General features: G+C 41.3%; 1 protein-coding gene across 2 annotated transcripts in view; it reads right to left on the reverse strand.

The window, feature by feature from the left end:
* LOC114661093 (parvalbumin, thymic-like) overlaps positions 1-11,145 on the reverse strand; it is a 42,690-nt gene extending 31,545 nt beyond the window's left edge. Inside the window, exons 1-5 of one of the 2 annotated variants that reach the window (XM_028814217.2) lie at positions 11,021-11,145; positions 8,970-9,037; positions 8,013-8,145; positions 3,729-3,838; positions 1,869-2,116 (exon numbers count right to left, since the gene is read on the reverse strand). In XM_028814217.2, the coding sequence (XP_028670050.1) occupies positions 2,091-2,116; positions 3,729-3,838; positions 8,013-8,145; positions 8,970-9,030 (330 nt within the window). In that variant the 5' untranslated portion in view covers positions 9,031-9,037; positions 11,021-11,145 and the 3' untranslated portion in view covers positions 1,869-2,090. Of the gene's footprint in view, positions 1-1,868; positions 2,117-3,728; positions 3,839-8,012; positions 8,146-8,969; positions 9,038-11,020 lie in introns of those variants that run through there. The other variant, XM_051933386.1, reaches the window with a different exon arrangement.
* Positions 11,146-18,757: the final 7,612 nt, after the last annotated feature.

Raw genomic sequence — 18,757 nt, forward strand, 5'->3', positions numbered from 1 at the left:
CTGAGTCACAAAAAAGCAAAGTTAAGATACCAGATCAGTTTCTAAAGGCTCTATAGTGGCAAGTATCTGCATTGTAGATATTTCAAGCCATTTTGCATTGTTTTGTGAAGTCCAAAGCCTTAACAGCTACACCACGCCACAAATTGTCATCCATTTTAAATTGATTTATGCTTTCTCAATTTCCCTGTAAATCTAATTCAGGGAAGCTGCATAGAGAAAAGTTCTGGACGGGATGGCAGACTCGCATTTACATTCAGTTGACCACCAAAGCAGTTCACCATCATATCTGACAGCATGTCCTCCATCATCATCATGTACAGTACATAGCGCCATCTCTGTGACACTTTACGCAGAAAACACGATTGTGATTGGATTTGAATCTGAACACCTAAGCAACAGAAGAAAATGAAAAATTAAAACAGTGACGTAATTAGAGGTAGATATTTACTAATGGAGGTCATAAAACAGCGGTTCTCAAACTGTGGGGTGCGCCCCCTTTTTTGTAGGGAATGTTGCCATATGTGGCGAAATTTTAAACTTGTAGTGGTGTATCGGCAGCAAAAAATATAGGAATAAATTTTATTAGGGTTTCAAAAAAACATCGGGGGGGGGGGTCGTGATTAAAACTGTTATGAAAACTCGGGTCGCAAATACTTAAAGGTTGAGAAACGCTGCCATAAAGAGAAGTTCTGGAAAGACCTGACAGCACAACCGCTTACCCTAACTTATTAGAAACTAGCCATCCGCCTTGGATCCACCCACGTAGTAGTAAAACAGGACAGTGAGGATCACCCTGCCCGGCTCCCCACTCCTGACATCACGCTTCCCCCTGCCCATGGCCCGCAGCTTCTGTCTCGGATTAGCACGAATATATCACTCCTGCAAGCAATCTGTGATTCTTAGCATGATGAGAGAAGTTGCAAAATCAACCGGAATGTTCAAGCAAATTATAGAAAAAAAGCCAGATCTAAATCCATTAAGTAGTTCTCTCATTCGCTAGCTAAGTGGAGGTAAGGTACACGTCCCGAGGCTGGTGCGTGAGTGAGGAGTGAGGTTTTCTCTGCCATGTTGTTGAATTTTTTTTCCAGGTTTTGACCAATTCAGTAGTCTTTTCAACGACTCTTCATGCTGGACATTATACAGGGAAGCTCCCCCAACTCTTTTTCTGGGTTTTTGCCTCTCTATTGTATTACAACACGAACAGAGGGGAACCACTTGATCCATCACCCACCTGGATGATGCCATGGCAGCCATCATTGTACCAGTACACTCACCAGGGTTTGAGAGAGATAAGGCAGTTAGCCAATAAGGGACAGGAGATGTTTATGGGGCCAAAATGGAGAAGACCATGATGGGCAATTTAGCATCGTTAATAACCATGGAGAATCAGGACCTTGGTTTTACTTCTCATCTGAGAGACAGCACCATGTTACCTCCACAGTGTCCCCGTCACTGCACTGGGGCATTGGGATCTACACACAGACCCCCTACTGGCCTCACCAACACCTTCTCAACTTTAGATTCTTCCTAGATGGTCTCCCATCCAAGTCCTGGTCAGGCCCAAACATGCTTACCTTTCGGTAGATGACCTGTTCTGAAGTGCAAGTGATATGCCTCCCCCCCCCCCCCCTACCCCCCCCCCCCCCGTGACCATTAAAGTGAACTCAGCTGGATGGTGAAGTTGGATGGATGGATCAGTGCCAAAAGCATTTTTAACTTAACGTGGCCATATTGACATCTGAAGAGGACACTTGATGTTGATAGAGAGCGACAGAAAGTGTGTGGGGAGCCTGGCTTTATACCCACAAAGCTGGTTTGGGTTTAAAGTTTCAAAACTAAACAATCAATCACATACAAGTATTCACATGTTTTTGCAGCATGTTTATTTAATCCTTGTCTGCCACCTTAAGTGCAATCATCATAACCATCCACATGCAGAGAGAACAGGTGGTGTGGAAATGTAAAATGGCAGAAAAGGGAAGAGGAGGCAATAATGAGCAATCTTCAGAACCTGCAGTTCAGTTTAACAGGCTTGTGAGGCCCGGGCACAACTGCCAGGTCCAGCTGCATTTTCCACTCATCTTGATGATTTAAGTGTGCACTAAGGCAGTGAATTCTACAAAATAAAAGGAATAAAGAAAAAGACAAATTAGGTCAGCAAGTCAGTAATCACCAATAAACCGCGTTGCTGAGAAAAAATTAGAAATGAGGGCATTTACACGTCCAGCTAGCCATTTGTTATATCCAGTTCACATGCCACCACATTTCTTAGACTCCGGAACCTTTGGACGTGTTCAAGGTGGTCCAGAAATGTATGTAGTTCAATTTCTTGACAAAGCACCATTTCATTCTGGAAAGCTGGTTCTTTGTGCTTTTGAAAAACTAATTAATATGTAAAAAAAAAAAACTAAAATCTTTAATGTATGGTAGGCTACCTAGCAGATCACAAACAGAACTCCAGTGTTAAAAAAGTCTGGTCTTGATGCTGACAATCTTAACAATTTTCAACCTATTTCCCACTTACCTTTTCTGTCAAAAGTTCTTGAGCGTGTTGTAGCCTCCCAACTCACCAATTACTTAACCTCTAATAATTTGATGGAACCCTTTCAGTCCGGTTTCAGTGTGAAACTGCACTGCTACGGGTAACCAATGATTTGCTTATGGCAGCAGACTCTGGACAAACCAGCATATTAATTATATTAGACCTCAGTGTAGCATTTGACACTCAGGTCAGACATGACATTCTATTGTCCAGAATGGAGAACATGCTGGGTATCTCTGGCACTGCCCTCCAGTGGTTCAAGTCCCATCTGACTGATAAGCAAGAGTTTGTTAGTCTTGGCAAAAGCAGATCCAGCTCAGCGCCAGTCACACAAGGAGCTCCTCAGGGCTCTGTCCTCAGCCCTCTTCTCTTCTGTATTTACATGCATCCCCTTGGCCATATTATCCGTAGCTATGGACTGGGTTATCATTTTTATGCAGATGATACTCAGCTCTACTTCAATGAAGTTCACAAACAGAATAAGAAAATCTGAACTTAGCCTGTGTTATTGTCGGCATTGGCCCCGAGGGTCCTTTTAAACTCCTGAGCCGCTGGTAGTTCACAAATCTGTTACTATCTATTTATCGTTATTTACTGTATGAAGCTTGTTACCGGTCTAAATAAATAAAAAGTTCTTTATGGAACCTTCATGTGGATGGTTCCCCTATGTGGCATCGCTCTGAAGAACCCCATTGACACTTTTATTTTTTTAAGCTTGTACATACTTTGCATGAAAATGTGGTGTAGAAATAAATGTTGTTGTTGTTAACGGCACCACCGTATCCCCCCCTAAATTGTAACAAACCGGCACAGTCTCCGATTTATTTGTATAGTTCGACTGGCCGCTGTGTCCGCAATGGACGTCACTGTGTCGACTTCGTTCTCGAGCAATTTCATGACCTAAGATCCTCTGCATCGATGTGCTGAATTTAATCGTTTTTTCTAGCCGTATTAAACCCGCTTAATGTGATCTGGGCTGAGCATATCCGGGCAGCGCCGAACACAAGGCAGGAAGCGACGCCACTGCACGCGGGGTCCTCTCAGGCACGCGCCCACATTCTCGAATAAACGGAATGAATATTTGGAGTTCAGGGCACGGGATCCGTAACTGGGCAGCACTGACTACTGCCCCGAAATAAACAAGCCAGTTCAAAATGGGGACCGTACATAAATCTTGTTGTCATACCTTCTGCCCCGAGTTTTCCGTCGTTGTCCAAGTCACCGGCTTTGAGGAAAGCTCTGGTCTCGGCAACTGTCAGCACTCTTGCGTTCTTAGAGAAATTTTGTAGGAACAACCTGCATACCGAAGTAAAAATAAATAAATAAATAAAACAGTCGGTACAATCTTAATGACAAAAACATTTGCTACTCATAATTCTGTGAAACACCAGAACGATAAAGATAAAGCGTGTAAAATGTTAAAAAGCGTAAGTTAACCAAAATAGCACTTCACTGCGATCGTTGGTGTGATTTACTGAAAGGCTACACTGTGTCGCTGTAGGGGGATTAGAACAAAATATGAACCCTTTTAATTTTAACAATAAAAATAATAATAATAAAGGATTTTGTTTGCACATTAAGATAGACTCACTGACGTAGGACGAGGTTCACCACAGCCGAGGCTGCCTTTAAAGACTGGACATTGGAGTCTCGTGTCTCAGTGGGGTTTCTTCTGGGTTTTCCTGTTTTCCTCCCATATCACCAGTGATGTGTGTGTTTTGCTGTTTGGCAAATATGTGTGAATAATTGGGTCTGACCCTCCTCACCCTCCGAATACAGGGTCACGGGGGTCTGCTGGAACCAATCCCAGCCAACACAGGGCACAAGGCAGGAAACAATCCTGGGCAGGGTGCCAACCCACCACAGGACACACACAAACACACCCACACGCCAAGCACACACTAGGGCCAATTTAGAATCGCCAATCCACCTAACCTGCATGTCTTAGGAATGTGGGAGGAAACCGGAGCGCCCGGAGGAAACCCACGCAGACACGGGGAGAACATGCAAACTCCACGCAGGGAGGACCCGGGAATCGAACACAGGTCCCCAGATCACCCAACTGCGAGGCAGCAGCGCTACCCACTGCGCCACCGTGCCGCCCGTGATCTGAACACTAGATAATAAATTCTTGAAAGGTTATCCTATACAGTATTTATAAAAATACAGAAAGAACAAAATAGAATGTATGTGCTTTGGTAAGTAAGTAAGATTGTTCATTCAGTCACATATTTTGATTAGATGATTAATAATACACATTCCCAGCTTTTATGCTGTATGGACTTATAATCATCTTACTTAAATAAGGTGTGAATTATAAAATCAAAATAATGGAAAATAATTTTTCCAATTTGTAATGCATGTTGGCACAGTGATTAATGCTTCTAACTTAGGCTTCATCATATGAAGCCTGGAAACAAAGAGGAATGAATTAAGAATGTTTATTTTTGGTAGAATGTCCAGTCAGGGCTGGGTGGTCTTTTGGCCTTGGAACCCCTGCAGGTTTTGTTTTTTACTCCAGCTTCACTCAAGGTTTTTTTTTTCTGTCCTCCCAAACTCATCTTTAAAGACTTACATGATATTGTATATAAGGACATACTCTTCTGCTTGATATTTGTATGTTTTTTTAAAATTGTATATATTTGTTAGATTTTTTATTTGTTACTTATTCTTTATATTATTGCCTAATCTGAATTGTTTTTCTTTTCTTGTAACTTTCTTTTTGACATCTTGTAAAGCACTTTGAGCTACATTGTTTGTATGAAAATGTGCTATACAAATAAACGTTGTTGTTGGTATCCAAAAATGCCATGCTGTGACAGGCAGCACTGGACTTGGTGAAATAATCTCTTGGGCAGCGTCTCAATGTGTCAAGTCAAATCCTAAATAATTAAAGTCAATTCTGAATTTATATAGTCAGCGTTTAACTTTATATATTCATAAAGGGCTATATATTCAAAGTCTCAATAAATAGAGTAATTTCTGAATATGCAAAGTACATATCTGAGTAATTTCCACATATAGGCCTATAGTCAGCATTCTGAATTTAAAGTCAGTGTGTGAAAACACAACAATATCATACAGGCTATTGGCTTTATGTCCAGTAAATTGGCCACAGAATAAATACGTCTGGTCCACAAAGATTAGGTACGTGCATAATGCTGAATACTTCAGTGAACTTAATTTTCAAAATGGTATTAGGACCTACTGACTTAGAAATTTAATAGAATCTTTTCACTCCATATGTTCAGAATTTCACTTTATATATTCAGAAATGAATTTGTATATTCAGACTGACTTTACCTATACAGATGTTAATTTTACATATTCAGATACTGACTTTATATATTCAGAAGTGCATTTATACATTTAGACTGACTTTATAGTCAGAGGTTCATTTTTATATATTCAAACTGACTTTATATATTTCCGCTTTGACTTTATCCATTCCATATTACTAAACGAGAATTGGTAAACCTTACTAAATGAGAATGGTAAACCGGATATGGACGCAGGGTCGTGCCCGTGGACGCAAAAGACATAGTGCGCAAGCGCCACACAAAGCCCCCCCCCCCCCCCCCCCCCCCCCCCCCCCCCCCCAAGCCATAGTGAAGCAGGTTACAAAACAAAGCCCCCCTCCCCACAGTAAAACAAGAGAGACTACGAACGGTCTGACATGCCGCAAGCAGGATAAAGCGAGGTCAGAAATAAAACACAGAGTAGGAAACAAAGTAAAACTTCATAAAGAGATTAAAGAACGGGGACGAACACATGGAGAGCGGGTTACAGATGATGAAACCGGGAATGCAACAGCTACAAAAAAACCTAGGCACTAAACACATGCACACCGAGATACAGAATATAAAGGCAGAACCAACGACAGTTAAACGTCCACACCACACAGTGGATACGGACCCTGAAGGTTCAGGCGCCTACATCGGGCGTCACAAAGCCCAGTAAAGTACAAAAGGCAAATGCGCCTACACAGCATGGTAAGAACCGACATAATACGGAATACGCAGGCGTGGCCGCCATATTGTGAGTGGCACTAATGCGTAGATCTAATGAACGTGGACTCCTACAACGCGCGTCTCAAACTGCATAGGCAAAGCAGCCACGGATTCAACACGACACAGCTCGAGTTACCGAGATACAAACACGCGCCTGCCTGGATATAATTAATGAACGCAAGTGCCTACAACGTGCGTCTGAAATGACGCAAACCAGGCGGAGACTCCTCCAAAAAGAAACAGCTCGACTAAACGATATACGAAGTGAAACGGGAGTCCGCAGTGCTCCACAATGCACCGCATAATAGTTCGGAAAGAGCTTCGTATTAACAGTGGAGAGACCCACAGTGACACGGGCGAACGCTCCGTATTAAACATACGTCATCCTCACACATCCAATCTATACGGCATAGGTGATTCACATTACAGTTATGCATTATTAACATTACGATAAACATCACAGTATCGCAAACAAATGAAAATTATTACTCGAAAAAGAGAAAATATAATCAGGTACGTATGGGGCTCCGTGTTAACAGTGGAGAGCCCCAGAGTGACACGGGCAAGCTCTCCATATTATTAAACGTGCGTCATCCTCACACGTGGCTACCCAGCGGGCACGGGTTCAAAACGCCGGGGGTAGGCGAGCGAAGCAAGCTCTTGTACATTCAGATACTGACTTCATATATTAAGACATTAATTTTAGATACTGACTTTACCTATCCAGAAGTGGCTTTATATATTCAGATTTCCATCCCATCCGTTATTCAACCCGCTATCTCCTAACTACACGGTCACGGGGGTCTGCTGGAGCCAATCCCAGCCCACCGCAGGGCGCGCGCGCGCACACACACACACTGGGGACAATTTAGACTCGCCAATGCACCTAACCTGCATGTCTTTGGGCTGTGGGAGGAAACCGGAGCACCCGGTTTTACATGCAAACTCCACGAAGAGAGGAAGCGAACCCGGGTCTCCTAACTGTAAGGCAGCAGCGCTACCACCGTGCCGCCACATTTAGATTTTACTTTATATATTAAAAAATTAATTAATAGGATGTTCATTATATATATTTAGGCATTAATTTTATATATTCTGACTGACTTTATGACATTATATATTCAGACTCCCATTTTCAATAAAAGTCAGTGTCTGAATATATAAAGTCATTTCTGAAGATTCAAGGTCAAAGTGAATATATAAAGGCAAACTGAATATCTAGCGTTTGGCTGTATATATTCACTTAATATTTATTCAATATATTTGCCTTTTTGGAACCCCATAATACTGTGTTACATATTGATTTTTGACAACCCTAACAACAGGAACACTAACGCATCCTTTAACGGTGCAGTCCTATGCGGCCCTCACATGCAACAAAGTACAAGCGCACCATTCTAAGGGTGTGCTTTAAAACGGCAAAAGGCTTTTTGCGTTTTATTTGTTTTCGCTTGACTTACTGCAGCTCCTCTTCTTCGATGAAGCCGCTCCTGTCCTGATCAATGATATCAAAGACTCTTTGGACATCTGCTGGTGACTTCCTGAACAGCCCAATCGTGGCGAAGAAAGACTTGTAGTTGAAGGAGCCGACATCTTCAATAAAGAAAAGGAAGAGAGCCGAGGTTAAAAGAGAGCACCCACTTAAGTGTCATGGACACATGCAGGACGGGTATTTCTTAAATACGGCCATTTGCGTACTTTTGTTTTCATAAGTTCACGAATCTACTGTGTTTGTTTCCCAAATCTTCTCTTTCCGTATCCTCGATATCTCAGACGCAAGACCTAAAATGCACGTCTCTGGGAGATTTGAGGAAAAGTGCTGAAGAAAATCCTGAAGCACACGGAGAGAACATGCAGACTCCGCACAGACGATGTCTGGGGGACTAATCTCTACTTTTTAATAGCCATCTGGCATCGTCTCCATGTAGTTTAACTTCATTTTCTACGCGACCCTTTTATTGTTTTTCTGTTTAGCCTCATATTTTTTTCCGGCGTGTTTTGCACATTTCCTCCATCTTCTTTCAAGATCCCTCTATATATCTATACCTCGCTACTGCTTATAATATAAACACTCATTTTGAATATTCCCACTCGTTAGTTTTGCAGAATGGTATAACGAGGAAGGAGTGTTATAAACAAAATAAAAAGGAACGTAACTCTGACCTGATTTTAAAACAGTTTGAGCTTTTCTGGAAAACCGTTCTGCCTTTGTGTGTTTGTTTTTTTAAACGAGTTTATTTACGTCTTTTTTCTAATTTCCAGTACAACGTGCAACGAATGTAACGCGATGCTGTTCCACTTTTATCGCTCTTATTTATATTCAACTTTAGATCAACTGATAATATAATTATTATTTTACACCCTTCCAGTATCCTCAGTTGTATGTATTGAAGTAGAAAATGTAATTAAATAATTACCTTGACAGGCATTTAACGCTGCCGCAATGTCCGCAGCTGACAGCACATCAGTCATGTTCATGTTGGTGCTGCGGGAAAAAGAAAAAGAAAAAAGAAGCAGGTGAGCTTTGCTCGGATTCCGGCCGCCTTTTCTGTCCTTGTTTTCCATTATCGTGTGCACTCATGTCTTTGTACATCTATAGATGTCAGCCGCAGGTGCGCCTTTACCTCCTTCGAAGACTCAAACAGAAGAAAAGTTGATTTTTAAGAAATCGTTAAACGGCCACGGAGACAAACATCTATGGTAGATTATTGCATGTAGGCACTGATTTTAGAAAATAAATATAAGACTGCAATAGGATTTTTTAAAAAAAAGTAATGGCGCAGAGATATCGTTTAATGTTACAAATTAATGCAGCCACAGTGTATTGAAAAAGTTTTCTTATAGTGTCATCTTCTGTTGAGCATCAGTGCCCATTTTTTTAAACGGCTGAAGACTGAAAGTGCCAACATTCTGGTCTGTTTCAATGTCCTCCTATGACAAAGAGGTGAGTGCCCGGATATCTTGTACAATAGATGTTGTCAACTCATGAATTCATCCAGAACAGTAGCAAATAACAATAATAATAATAATACATCAGATAAAATCCAAATCACAATGAAGATTATCATGACTACGCTATTATAAAGGTGCCAACGGGGTGCTTCAGTTTTGGTTCCTAAGAGAACCGTCCTGAAGATTACAGAAAGAACTTTTATTTATTTAGGTCCGTATAGATTCCATAAATAACAATGAACAGATTTTTTAAAAAACACCGACTTCCTAATTTGTAATGGACTCGCGCAGGCTGAGTTCGGGATTTCATAATCAGTTACTCTTGCTAGGTAGCTTATACTATAAATGAAAGATTATTTTTTTCACATATTAAGGAACCTTTTCAAATCTTGAAGAAACAACCTCATGCAAAGGATCCTGGAATTAAATAGTTCTCTGTCAAGCGTATTATAGTGTAAGTCTACTGTACATTAGTGTTTTAAAACAACAAAACATAATGGCAGATATATCAAGTATCACTATAAAGCGAGATCTGAACAGCACTCTTAAAAATAACGGTTCTTTAATGGCATTTCTGGTTCCTCGTTGAAATATCGCTTTACAAAGAACCATTTCCTTTTCCATTAGATTAGTTTGGATTAGATTATAGATTAGATTATATTAACCTGAATTAATCCCATGGGGGAAATTCAGATGCATACACCAACAGAAACATAAAAAAAACACGGATACAGCTTCACAGGACAAATAATAAAGTCAATCAATCAGTAGATAAATAAATAAATACATACATATAAATAAAGACAATTCATTTTGGGAAAAGTTCTTTATTTAATTGGTTCTTTGGGTTTTGAAAAGGTTTCTAACATATTAGGAAGGCATAGCGGTCAAGACTTTGGAGGCTGTGGATTCAAATCCCACTTCTAGCTCTGTGTGACCTGAGCACGTCACTTCACCTGCATGTACGCTAGTTGGAAAAACAAAACAAAACAAAACAAAACAATAACCAATTACATCTTTCCAATGTCAGACGTCACCTTGGATAAAATGTTAGCCGGATAATATGTAGCAAATGTAATATGAAATCTTTAGTGTATAGTGTAGGGTACTAACAGATCAAGAAAACCTGATGTTATCATCCCGGGTTATTCTCATTTCAAAATCATGAGGCCATTTGAATTTTACAAATCAATTATTATCTTGATTGTTTAAGGACCCTGTTATCGATCTGAGGGTTCTTTTTCGAACCTTTATGATGATGGGTTCTTTTTTGAACTGAAGAAAGAATGGTTCCCCTATGGCATGGCTCTGATTGCTAAGATAGGAACCACGGAACTCAATAAAGTGCCATTAAATGGCTTTATATTTTTCAGACCGGGCGAGACAGCAGACATGTTATATCTGTAATGAGAGAATTAAAAATAACCAGACCGCTTTAAACATCACCATCTGATTAAACGAATACAAGAACCTATTTGCTTTGCCTACAACACGCGACCCCGCACGCTTAACTTACGGTGTTGAGCAGGGCCGGCTGTGGCGGTGCGGATGATGATGAGGATGGAGGAGGCGGCGGCGGCGACTTAGCTGTTCTCGCCTCTGTCCGATGTGTTTGATCTGCTGGATCTTTCGTATCTACGGTACCCCTATATATACGCTATTTTAGGGCGGGTCACTACAGGTGTTCTGTTACGTCGCTTTACTGACTAACAGCACAGTTTTTTTCCGATCCCTCGGCAACACATCTGGTATTTTCAACGGAAACAAAACTGTTAATCCGGATAAAAGGAATACAGTATTAAATGACTTGGGAGTTTAGGAAAGTCAAAGAGTATTAAATATACTGGATGTAACGCCTCGGTTAAATATTCATGATAACTGAATATCGTGAGTCATACTACTGAAAGAATTGTCGATTCAGGGAAAAAATAAACCAGCGATTGTGTTCCCTGAAGTTTCGTTTATGAATGATAATGGAGAAGTGAAAGGCAAGGGTGATTTACACCTTAGTCGGTCTTCACTTCACATGTGAAGTGAATGTGGCTGCTGTTCCATATGGAGCCCTAGGGTGGGACTCCCCCATCCCCCCTTATGTTTATGAGTGTGTGCGGCAATCTATATCTCCTAACGGATTTAAAAGCTGACGACCATGAATTTCAGAAAATGCGTTGTCAGATAACGAATTGATCATCTTCAGTGATCTTCGGTTATGAGAAAGTCAGACTGAAAAGAACACAAGGGTGATGCTAAAAGGCACGTTTAAAATGTGTGCGCTGTAAACAAATCTCCGTACGATTATATTACATTAAACGTTTATTTTCACAGTAAAAAAAGACTGTAATACAATAAATAATTAAAACAATTATTTTAAACAAATGAATGTGCTTAAATGTACATTTTAATAGTGTTCTTCGCTCTCAGTATCATTTAATTGTTTCAACGTGCAAGATTATTTAATGAATGATTGTATTGCCATAAAGTCACAATGGCACAGAATTATATATTTGCATAAAGTATGTATATTTGCATAAGTAACGCCCCCTTTGCAGTAGCGCCTCAAATTGTCCCTGACGATCCGCTCATCTTTGCATTGTGGGTAACAAAAACTTGAATCGTTTCTCTGAGTGGATTTATTGTGAGTTTCTTTCTATAGCACACCATACATCGCAGACTGAATCCTTTTCCACTCAACAATACTAAAAACGTTATTTTCATGTATGACAATTATTGTTTTGTGGGTGTCAGAATTGAGTGCAAAGGTTTGGATAATACTGCAAAAGATCTGAATTAGTTCATAGTCCCACTCTTTAAAATCCTGATTCTTTAATGACACTTTATGTTTCTTTACTGGGTCATGTGGTTTATCGTAGAACTATTTCTTGACCAAACACCATTTTATTTTGGGATGTGTTCTCTGCATATGAAGTTGTTTTTTTGCGCTTTGAAAAACTTTCTAATACAGTATGAGGAAAACAACTGAAATCTGGCGGCACGGTGGCGCAGTGAGTAGCGCTGCTGCCTCACAGTTAGGAGACCCGGATTCGATTGCGTGGAGATTGCATGTTCTCCCCGTGTCTGCGTGAGTTTCCTCCCACAGTCCAAAGACATGCAGGTTAGGTGCATTGGCGATCCTACATTGTCCCTAGTGTGTGCTTGGTGTGTGTGTGCCCTGCAATGGACTGGCACCCTGCCCAGGATTTGTTTCCTGTCTTGTGCCCTGTATTGGCTGGGATTGGCTCCAGCAGACCCCCGTGACCCTGTCGTTAGGATATAGTGGGTTGGATAATGGATGGATGGATAACTGAAATCTTCAATGTATGTTAGACTACCTGCAGGACACTAACAGATTAAGAAACCTGGACTTGGCCTGTGATTGTAGGCAGCGAGAGTCCTTTTAAAATCAGGACCCAGGATGTCAGTAATCTGTTGCTACCCATTCATGGATATTTACTATGGAGCCTGTTATGGATCTAAATAAATAAAAGTTCTTTCTAGAATCTTCATGTGGATGGGTGTTTTTGGGAACCATCTGGCATCACTCTGACGACCCACTCTGGGACCTTGGTTTTTAAATCCTTATTATGTAAATCATGTAGTGTTTCTGTTGGTGTGTTTGTTAAGTCTGCTCCTTTTGTCAGAAATCTTAGTGTAATATTTGACCCATTACTTAATTTTGAGCCGCATATCAAGTTCCTTACCAAGACTGCCATTCTTTCACCTTCCTTTTATTGCTTGTCTTCGCCTGTTTCTCACTAATAATGAAGCACAAAGTTTGGTTCGTGCTATCAGTATGTCATTCTCTCTTCATTGGCCTTCCTGTACAGTTAAATTCAGCAAATCCGCAGCCTGCATGATGCGTTCTGCTCACATCACCCCCATTCTCATTAGTTATCGGGTTCAGTTCCGTATCTTATTCAAAGTCTTGCTTCTAACTTTCAAAGTCCTGCGTAACTCTGCTGCTCTCTTTCCCTTAGTGAACTCTTGATTTCTTAATCCCCTTCTTGCTCTTGCAGGTTTTCTCGGCAAAATCTACTTGCTGTCCCATGCATCAGACTTTCTGCTTTGGGACTCGGATCCTTTAGTGCCATTGCCCTTGAACTCTGTCATTCTCTTCCCCGATCTTTGCGTGACTACACTTCCCTCACTACTTTCAAATCTGATTTAAAGACTCCTCTTCAATGAACATTTCTCGTATTCCTCCACTGCTTAGTCCTGCTTAGCATGGGATTTTTAAAGGCGCTATAAAATATAAACACATAACTCCAGTTATGAGGTTCTCAGTTAAGCTTAGTGCTGATTTTAAAATCCTCCTTTTAACTTATAAAACCTTAAATGGTCAGAGGCCCTGTTTACTTATTTGAACTTATCATTATTTACAGATCAGAGCGCACACATTCAGATCTCAAGATGCCAACCTGCTTATGATTCCAAGGATTAATGAAGCAACAGTGGGTGGTCGAGCTTTTAGCTACAGGGCCCTGAAGCTGTGGAATGACTGGCCTGCTAATATAAGAGATGCCCTTTCAGTCTCAGGCTGAAGACTCAGAACTTTAGTCCAGCACACCCTGACTAGAGCTGCTGAGTAGCTACGTTTCTGATTGTTAGTCATTTATACAGAAATATAAGTATCACAGTATTTCTAAACTGTTACTAGCCCTCCTCCATTCAGTTTCTCTTCTTGGCATCAGGATGTGGCACTTGGTTCCAACCCTCTACTGCCTGGCAGCTCACCTGCAAAATGAAAAGTCATCTCTGATAAAGGAGCATCAGAATCATCGGATGGAAAGATTCTCTCATCTGATTGGACGGCCAGCACAGACTTCACGACAGAAGGCCCAGGAGCAGGTAGGTGGCCACTTGGCCGAGCTCTCCAGGACTTCAGTTCATCACCTTCTCTTTTACAATTTTCATCTCCACCATTGTCAACTGGCCATAATTTATCAGTTAATTCACGGACAGATATTGTTGGTTTCCACATATGTTTAATCAGTTTCTACTTTGTTCTTTGTGCCTTTATTTTATACTAGACATTAAGCCCGTTACAATAACAGGCGCTAGAGCAGTAGTCCATAAACATTAGTAGGAACAGTGTATATTAAATGGCAAGGGCCATTTTACCTCATTAAATTTTTCCCATTAAATGCCTGAAATTTTCTCTGACAGTAATACTGGCTTTGCTGTCCATAACATGCATTTAATTTTCTGTCACAATGGTGGGCAATCAGCAGATTCTCCCCAGCAACTGATGTAATGTGCGCAAAAATAAATCTACTTTTAAAAGTCATCGTATTGTAATATCATGAAAATTTGTATATTTAGGAAAACCCCTTCAACGATTGACACTTTACACTTTATAGGGCCAAGCTTCTTAATCGCAAATCTGACATCCTCAGAGTGAACACTTGCACAACAATGGGGAAGCTGGTCTCCGCGTCTCAGTACCCGATTGGATTTTTCGTGTTTTCTGTGTTAGGTCTTACCTCATTTACCGAAATCCGATTGGATCTGCCGCGCGATATTTTATAGGTCCCGCCCTCTCTGTCTTGTGTGACACGTCAGGCGGCCTTTGAAGCATCTGCTTTGAAGCATAGCACCGTGCCCCGCGCATGCGCACTTCACCAGAAGACACACACACACGGACACATGGACGCACACAGGGGTTTTATTAAAGAGGATTTGTGCCAGTTCTGTATTTAGTAATTAGTATACAGTGGAACATCGGTTTGCGAGTAACTTGGTTTACGAGTGTTTTGCAAGACGAGCAAAAATTTTTAATAAATTTTGACTTGATATACGAGCGAGGTCTTGCAGTACGAGTAGTATGTATACGCTTTGTCTGCTGAGCGTCATGTGATCACAACTGAGCTGATGGATCTTCTCTCTCTCTATCTCTGGCTGCGGGATTGTGGGTAATCGTCTCCTATTCTCCGTCTGAGTCGGCGTGCCTCACTCATATAGTCAACATCCGTACAAGCGTATACTGACTGTGTGTGCGCGCACGTGTATGTGTGTGTGCTCACTCGCTCGCTTGTGTATATGTGTGTGTGTGTGTGTGTGTGTGCTGTGATGTGCGAGTCCCCATCTTGCACCCTAAAACACGAAGCTGAGTCTCAGTACTTTAGCAACACCATCGTTATTCAGCTTCAAACAGCAACAGCGCGGTTATTTATACACAGACACAGCAGTCACACAGGGCCTTGCACATTTGTAATGTTCCTTCTTCCTTGTATCACCCATCGATGGCAGGCGCTTAAAGCATGTCCGCGATCTTTTCGGATTCGCTTTTACAGTGAACTGCTACAGCTCTGGGAGACTGCGATTGCTTTGGGACGCTCTTCCGCGTGTCGTCCCGTTGGGTGCAATCCCACAAGAGTTTAGAAACTGAATCACACCAGCCATGATTCTTTTCAAAGGTAAAGTGCAGGTTAATTTGTTTTATGTATTTTTACTTTATATTTTGTATTAATCATTTTTATATGAATAGTTTTGGGTTGAGTTTCCATTATTTCTTATGGGGAAATTCACTTTGATATACGAGTGCTTTGGACTACGAGCACGTTTCCGGAACGAATTATGCTCGCAAACCGAGGTTCCACTGTATTTGATATTTGCATTTTTACTGAGAATTGTTCACAGCGCTAGGCAAATGCATTTAGTGAAGAGCGCTATTCAAAAAATACGTTGTGTTGTATATAAATATAATGTGTTATTTATTATTATCTCTCTATTATAAAAGAAAATCTTGAGACGAGACTACTGCCAAGAGATTTTTTCAGGTCCCACCCTCCTCTCCATTATTTCCGGTTCACGGCCCACATCTGCAGTCCTCTCACCTCTCATTGGTGTGAATGTTTTTGTCATACACAGTTCCTGCTCTCTCAGCTCTTATAAATTTTTATGTTTCCCTTACTTTAAGTTCCCAATTAAAGAAGACTTGTTATGTCCAAATCTTATTAAGAATTTCATCTCAAAGTGTTATCAACAGAAGAAATGAGTACACAGGCAATCCTAGCACCGAGAAATGATGAAATCAAATGAATTAATGCGAAAATTGTCGATCGGTTACACGGCAAATTGGTTAAATGCATATCAATAAACTCTGCTGAAACAGTTGGTGGTCATAGTGCACAAGATGAAAACATCAACTTACAATATCACAAAGAATATCTGCAACCATTAACACCATCTGGTCTTCCACCGGCTGAATTACTGTTGAAAGAAGGATGTATCGTAATGTTATTGCGTAATTTATTTATGAGTGACGGGCTATGCAATAGGACAAGATTAGTTGTATTCATAATTGGTCGAACAATTCTGACATGTAAAGTTTTAACAGGAGACAAGAAAGGTAATGTAGTCCATCTTCACCAATGGCATTAGACACCAAAGGAGATCTTGATATGCCATTCGTATTAAAACATTTACAGTTTCCCGTTAGAATAGCTTTTGCTATGATAATTAACAAATCACAGGGACAAACATTCGAAAAAGTCGGTTTATTTGTTAGAGAGAAAGAAACGAAATTCACTCATATGTTGCGTTGTCACGATGTAAGTCCAAATGCAGAATTAAAATTCAGTGTGATATTGACGAAAAGTTCAGTCTGTCAGTCATTATCCAACCTGCTATATCCTAACACAGGGTCACAGGGGTCTGCTGGAGCCAATCCTAGCCAACACAGGGCACAAGGCAGGAACAAAGCCTGGGCAGGGCGCCAGCCCACTGCAGGGCACGCACACACACACACCAGGCACACACTAGGGACAATTTAGGATTGCCAATGCACCCGACTTGCATGTCTTTGGACTGTGGTAGGAAACCCATGCAGACACGGGGAGAACATGCAAACTCCACGCAGGGAGGACCTGGGAAGCAAAGCCAGGTCTCCTTACTGCGAGGCAGCAGCACTACCCACTGCACCACCATGCTGCCCATGACGAAAAGTTAATTCAAAAAATAGTTTTTACTGAAGTTTTACAGTAAAAGTGTAAGTTTAAAAAGTATTTGCGTGTTAATTTCAAAGCCAAACAGAACAAAAACGTATAACGCAACAAATACCTCTAATGCCACATGAAACTTACTTACGTTTTACATTTTTTGCTATGGTTAATTATTCGCTGTAATTTAAAATAGATAGTTCTATTATGCATATGTAACAATTCCCATGAAAATAAAAATCAGTTTAAATTGTACATCTGCTTCCCCATACGTGAAGTAGCTAGTGCGTAGAGCCTGCCCAGGGGTTGGCAAGCGAAGCGAGCAGGGGGCAGAGCACCCTAGTTATTATTAAATTTTATTTGCTTGATTGTGTGCTGTGTTACTTTCTTGAAAATAGCAAAAATAATAATGCTGTATGTATGCTGACTACTGCATCAAATATTGATAAAATGTTAATTGAGGCGGCACGGTGGCGCAGTGGGTAGCGCTGCTGCCTCGCAGTTAGGAGACCCGGGTTCGCTTCCCGGGTCCTCCCTGCGTGGAGTTTACATTTTCTCCCCATGTCTGCGTGGGTTTCCTCCGGGTGCTCCGGTTTCCTCCCATAGTCCAAAGACATGCTGGTTAGGTGGATTGGCGATTCTAAATTGGCCCTAGTGTGTGCTTGGTGTGAGGGTGTGTTTGTGTGTGTCCTGCGGTGGTTGGCACCCTGCCTGGGATTGGTTCCTGCCTTGTGCCCTGTGTTGGCTGGGATTGGCTCCAGCAGACCCCCGTGACCCTGTGTTCGGATTCAGCGGGTTGGAAAATGGATGGATGGATGTTAATTGATGGTTGCATTAACGTCACTGTTTGCAAACCCATCACTGGTTGATGCTTTTGAATTCTTTTTTGCCAGTTAAATGAGCTGCCAATCATTTAGCCATCACATTTTTTTTACATTTTTCTTAGTAACTTAAGCAGCCATCCCACCTGTGCTTCAGAACAGGTCATCCACCTGCAGCTAAGCCCGTTCAGGCCCAGCCAATACTTGGATGGGAGACCATTTTGGAAAAGCTTGGTCTGCTGCTGGAAGAGGGCTTGGTGAGGCCAGCAGGGGGCACTTACCTGGTGGTCTGTGTGCAGATCCCAATGTCCGAGTGTAGTGACGGGGACATTGTACTGTGAAAATGGTGCCATCCTTTGGATGAGATGTAAGATTGAGGTTCTGGTCATAAAAGATCCCTGAGCATCCTTTGTAAAGATGTCCTGGCTAAACTGTCCATCAGGCCTCCTAATCATCCCCTGTTCCTTATTGGCTTTTTCTCTCATCCCTAAACCA

Source organism: Erpetoichthys calabaricus, chromosome 11, assembly GCF_900747795.2.
Source record: "Erpetoichthys calabaricus chromosome 11, fErpCal1.3, whole genome shotgun sequence".
NCBI lineage: Eukaryota > Metazoa > Chordata > Cladistia > Polypteriformes > Polypteridae > Erpetoichthys > Erpetoichthys calabaricus.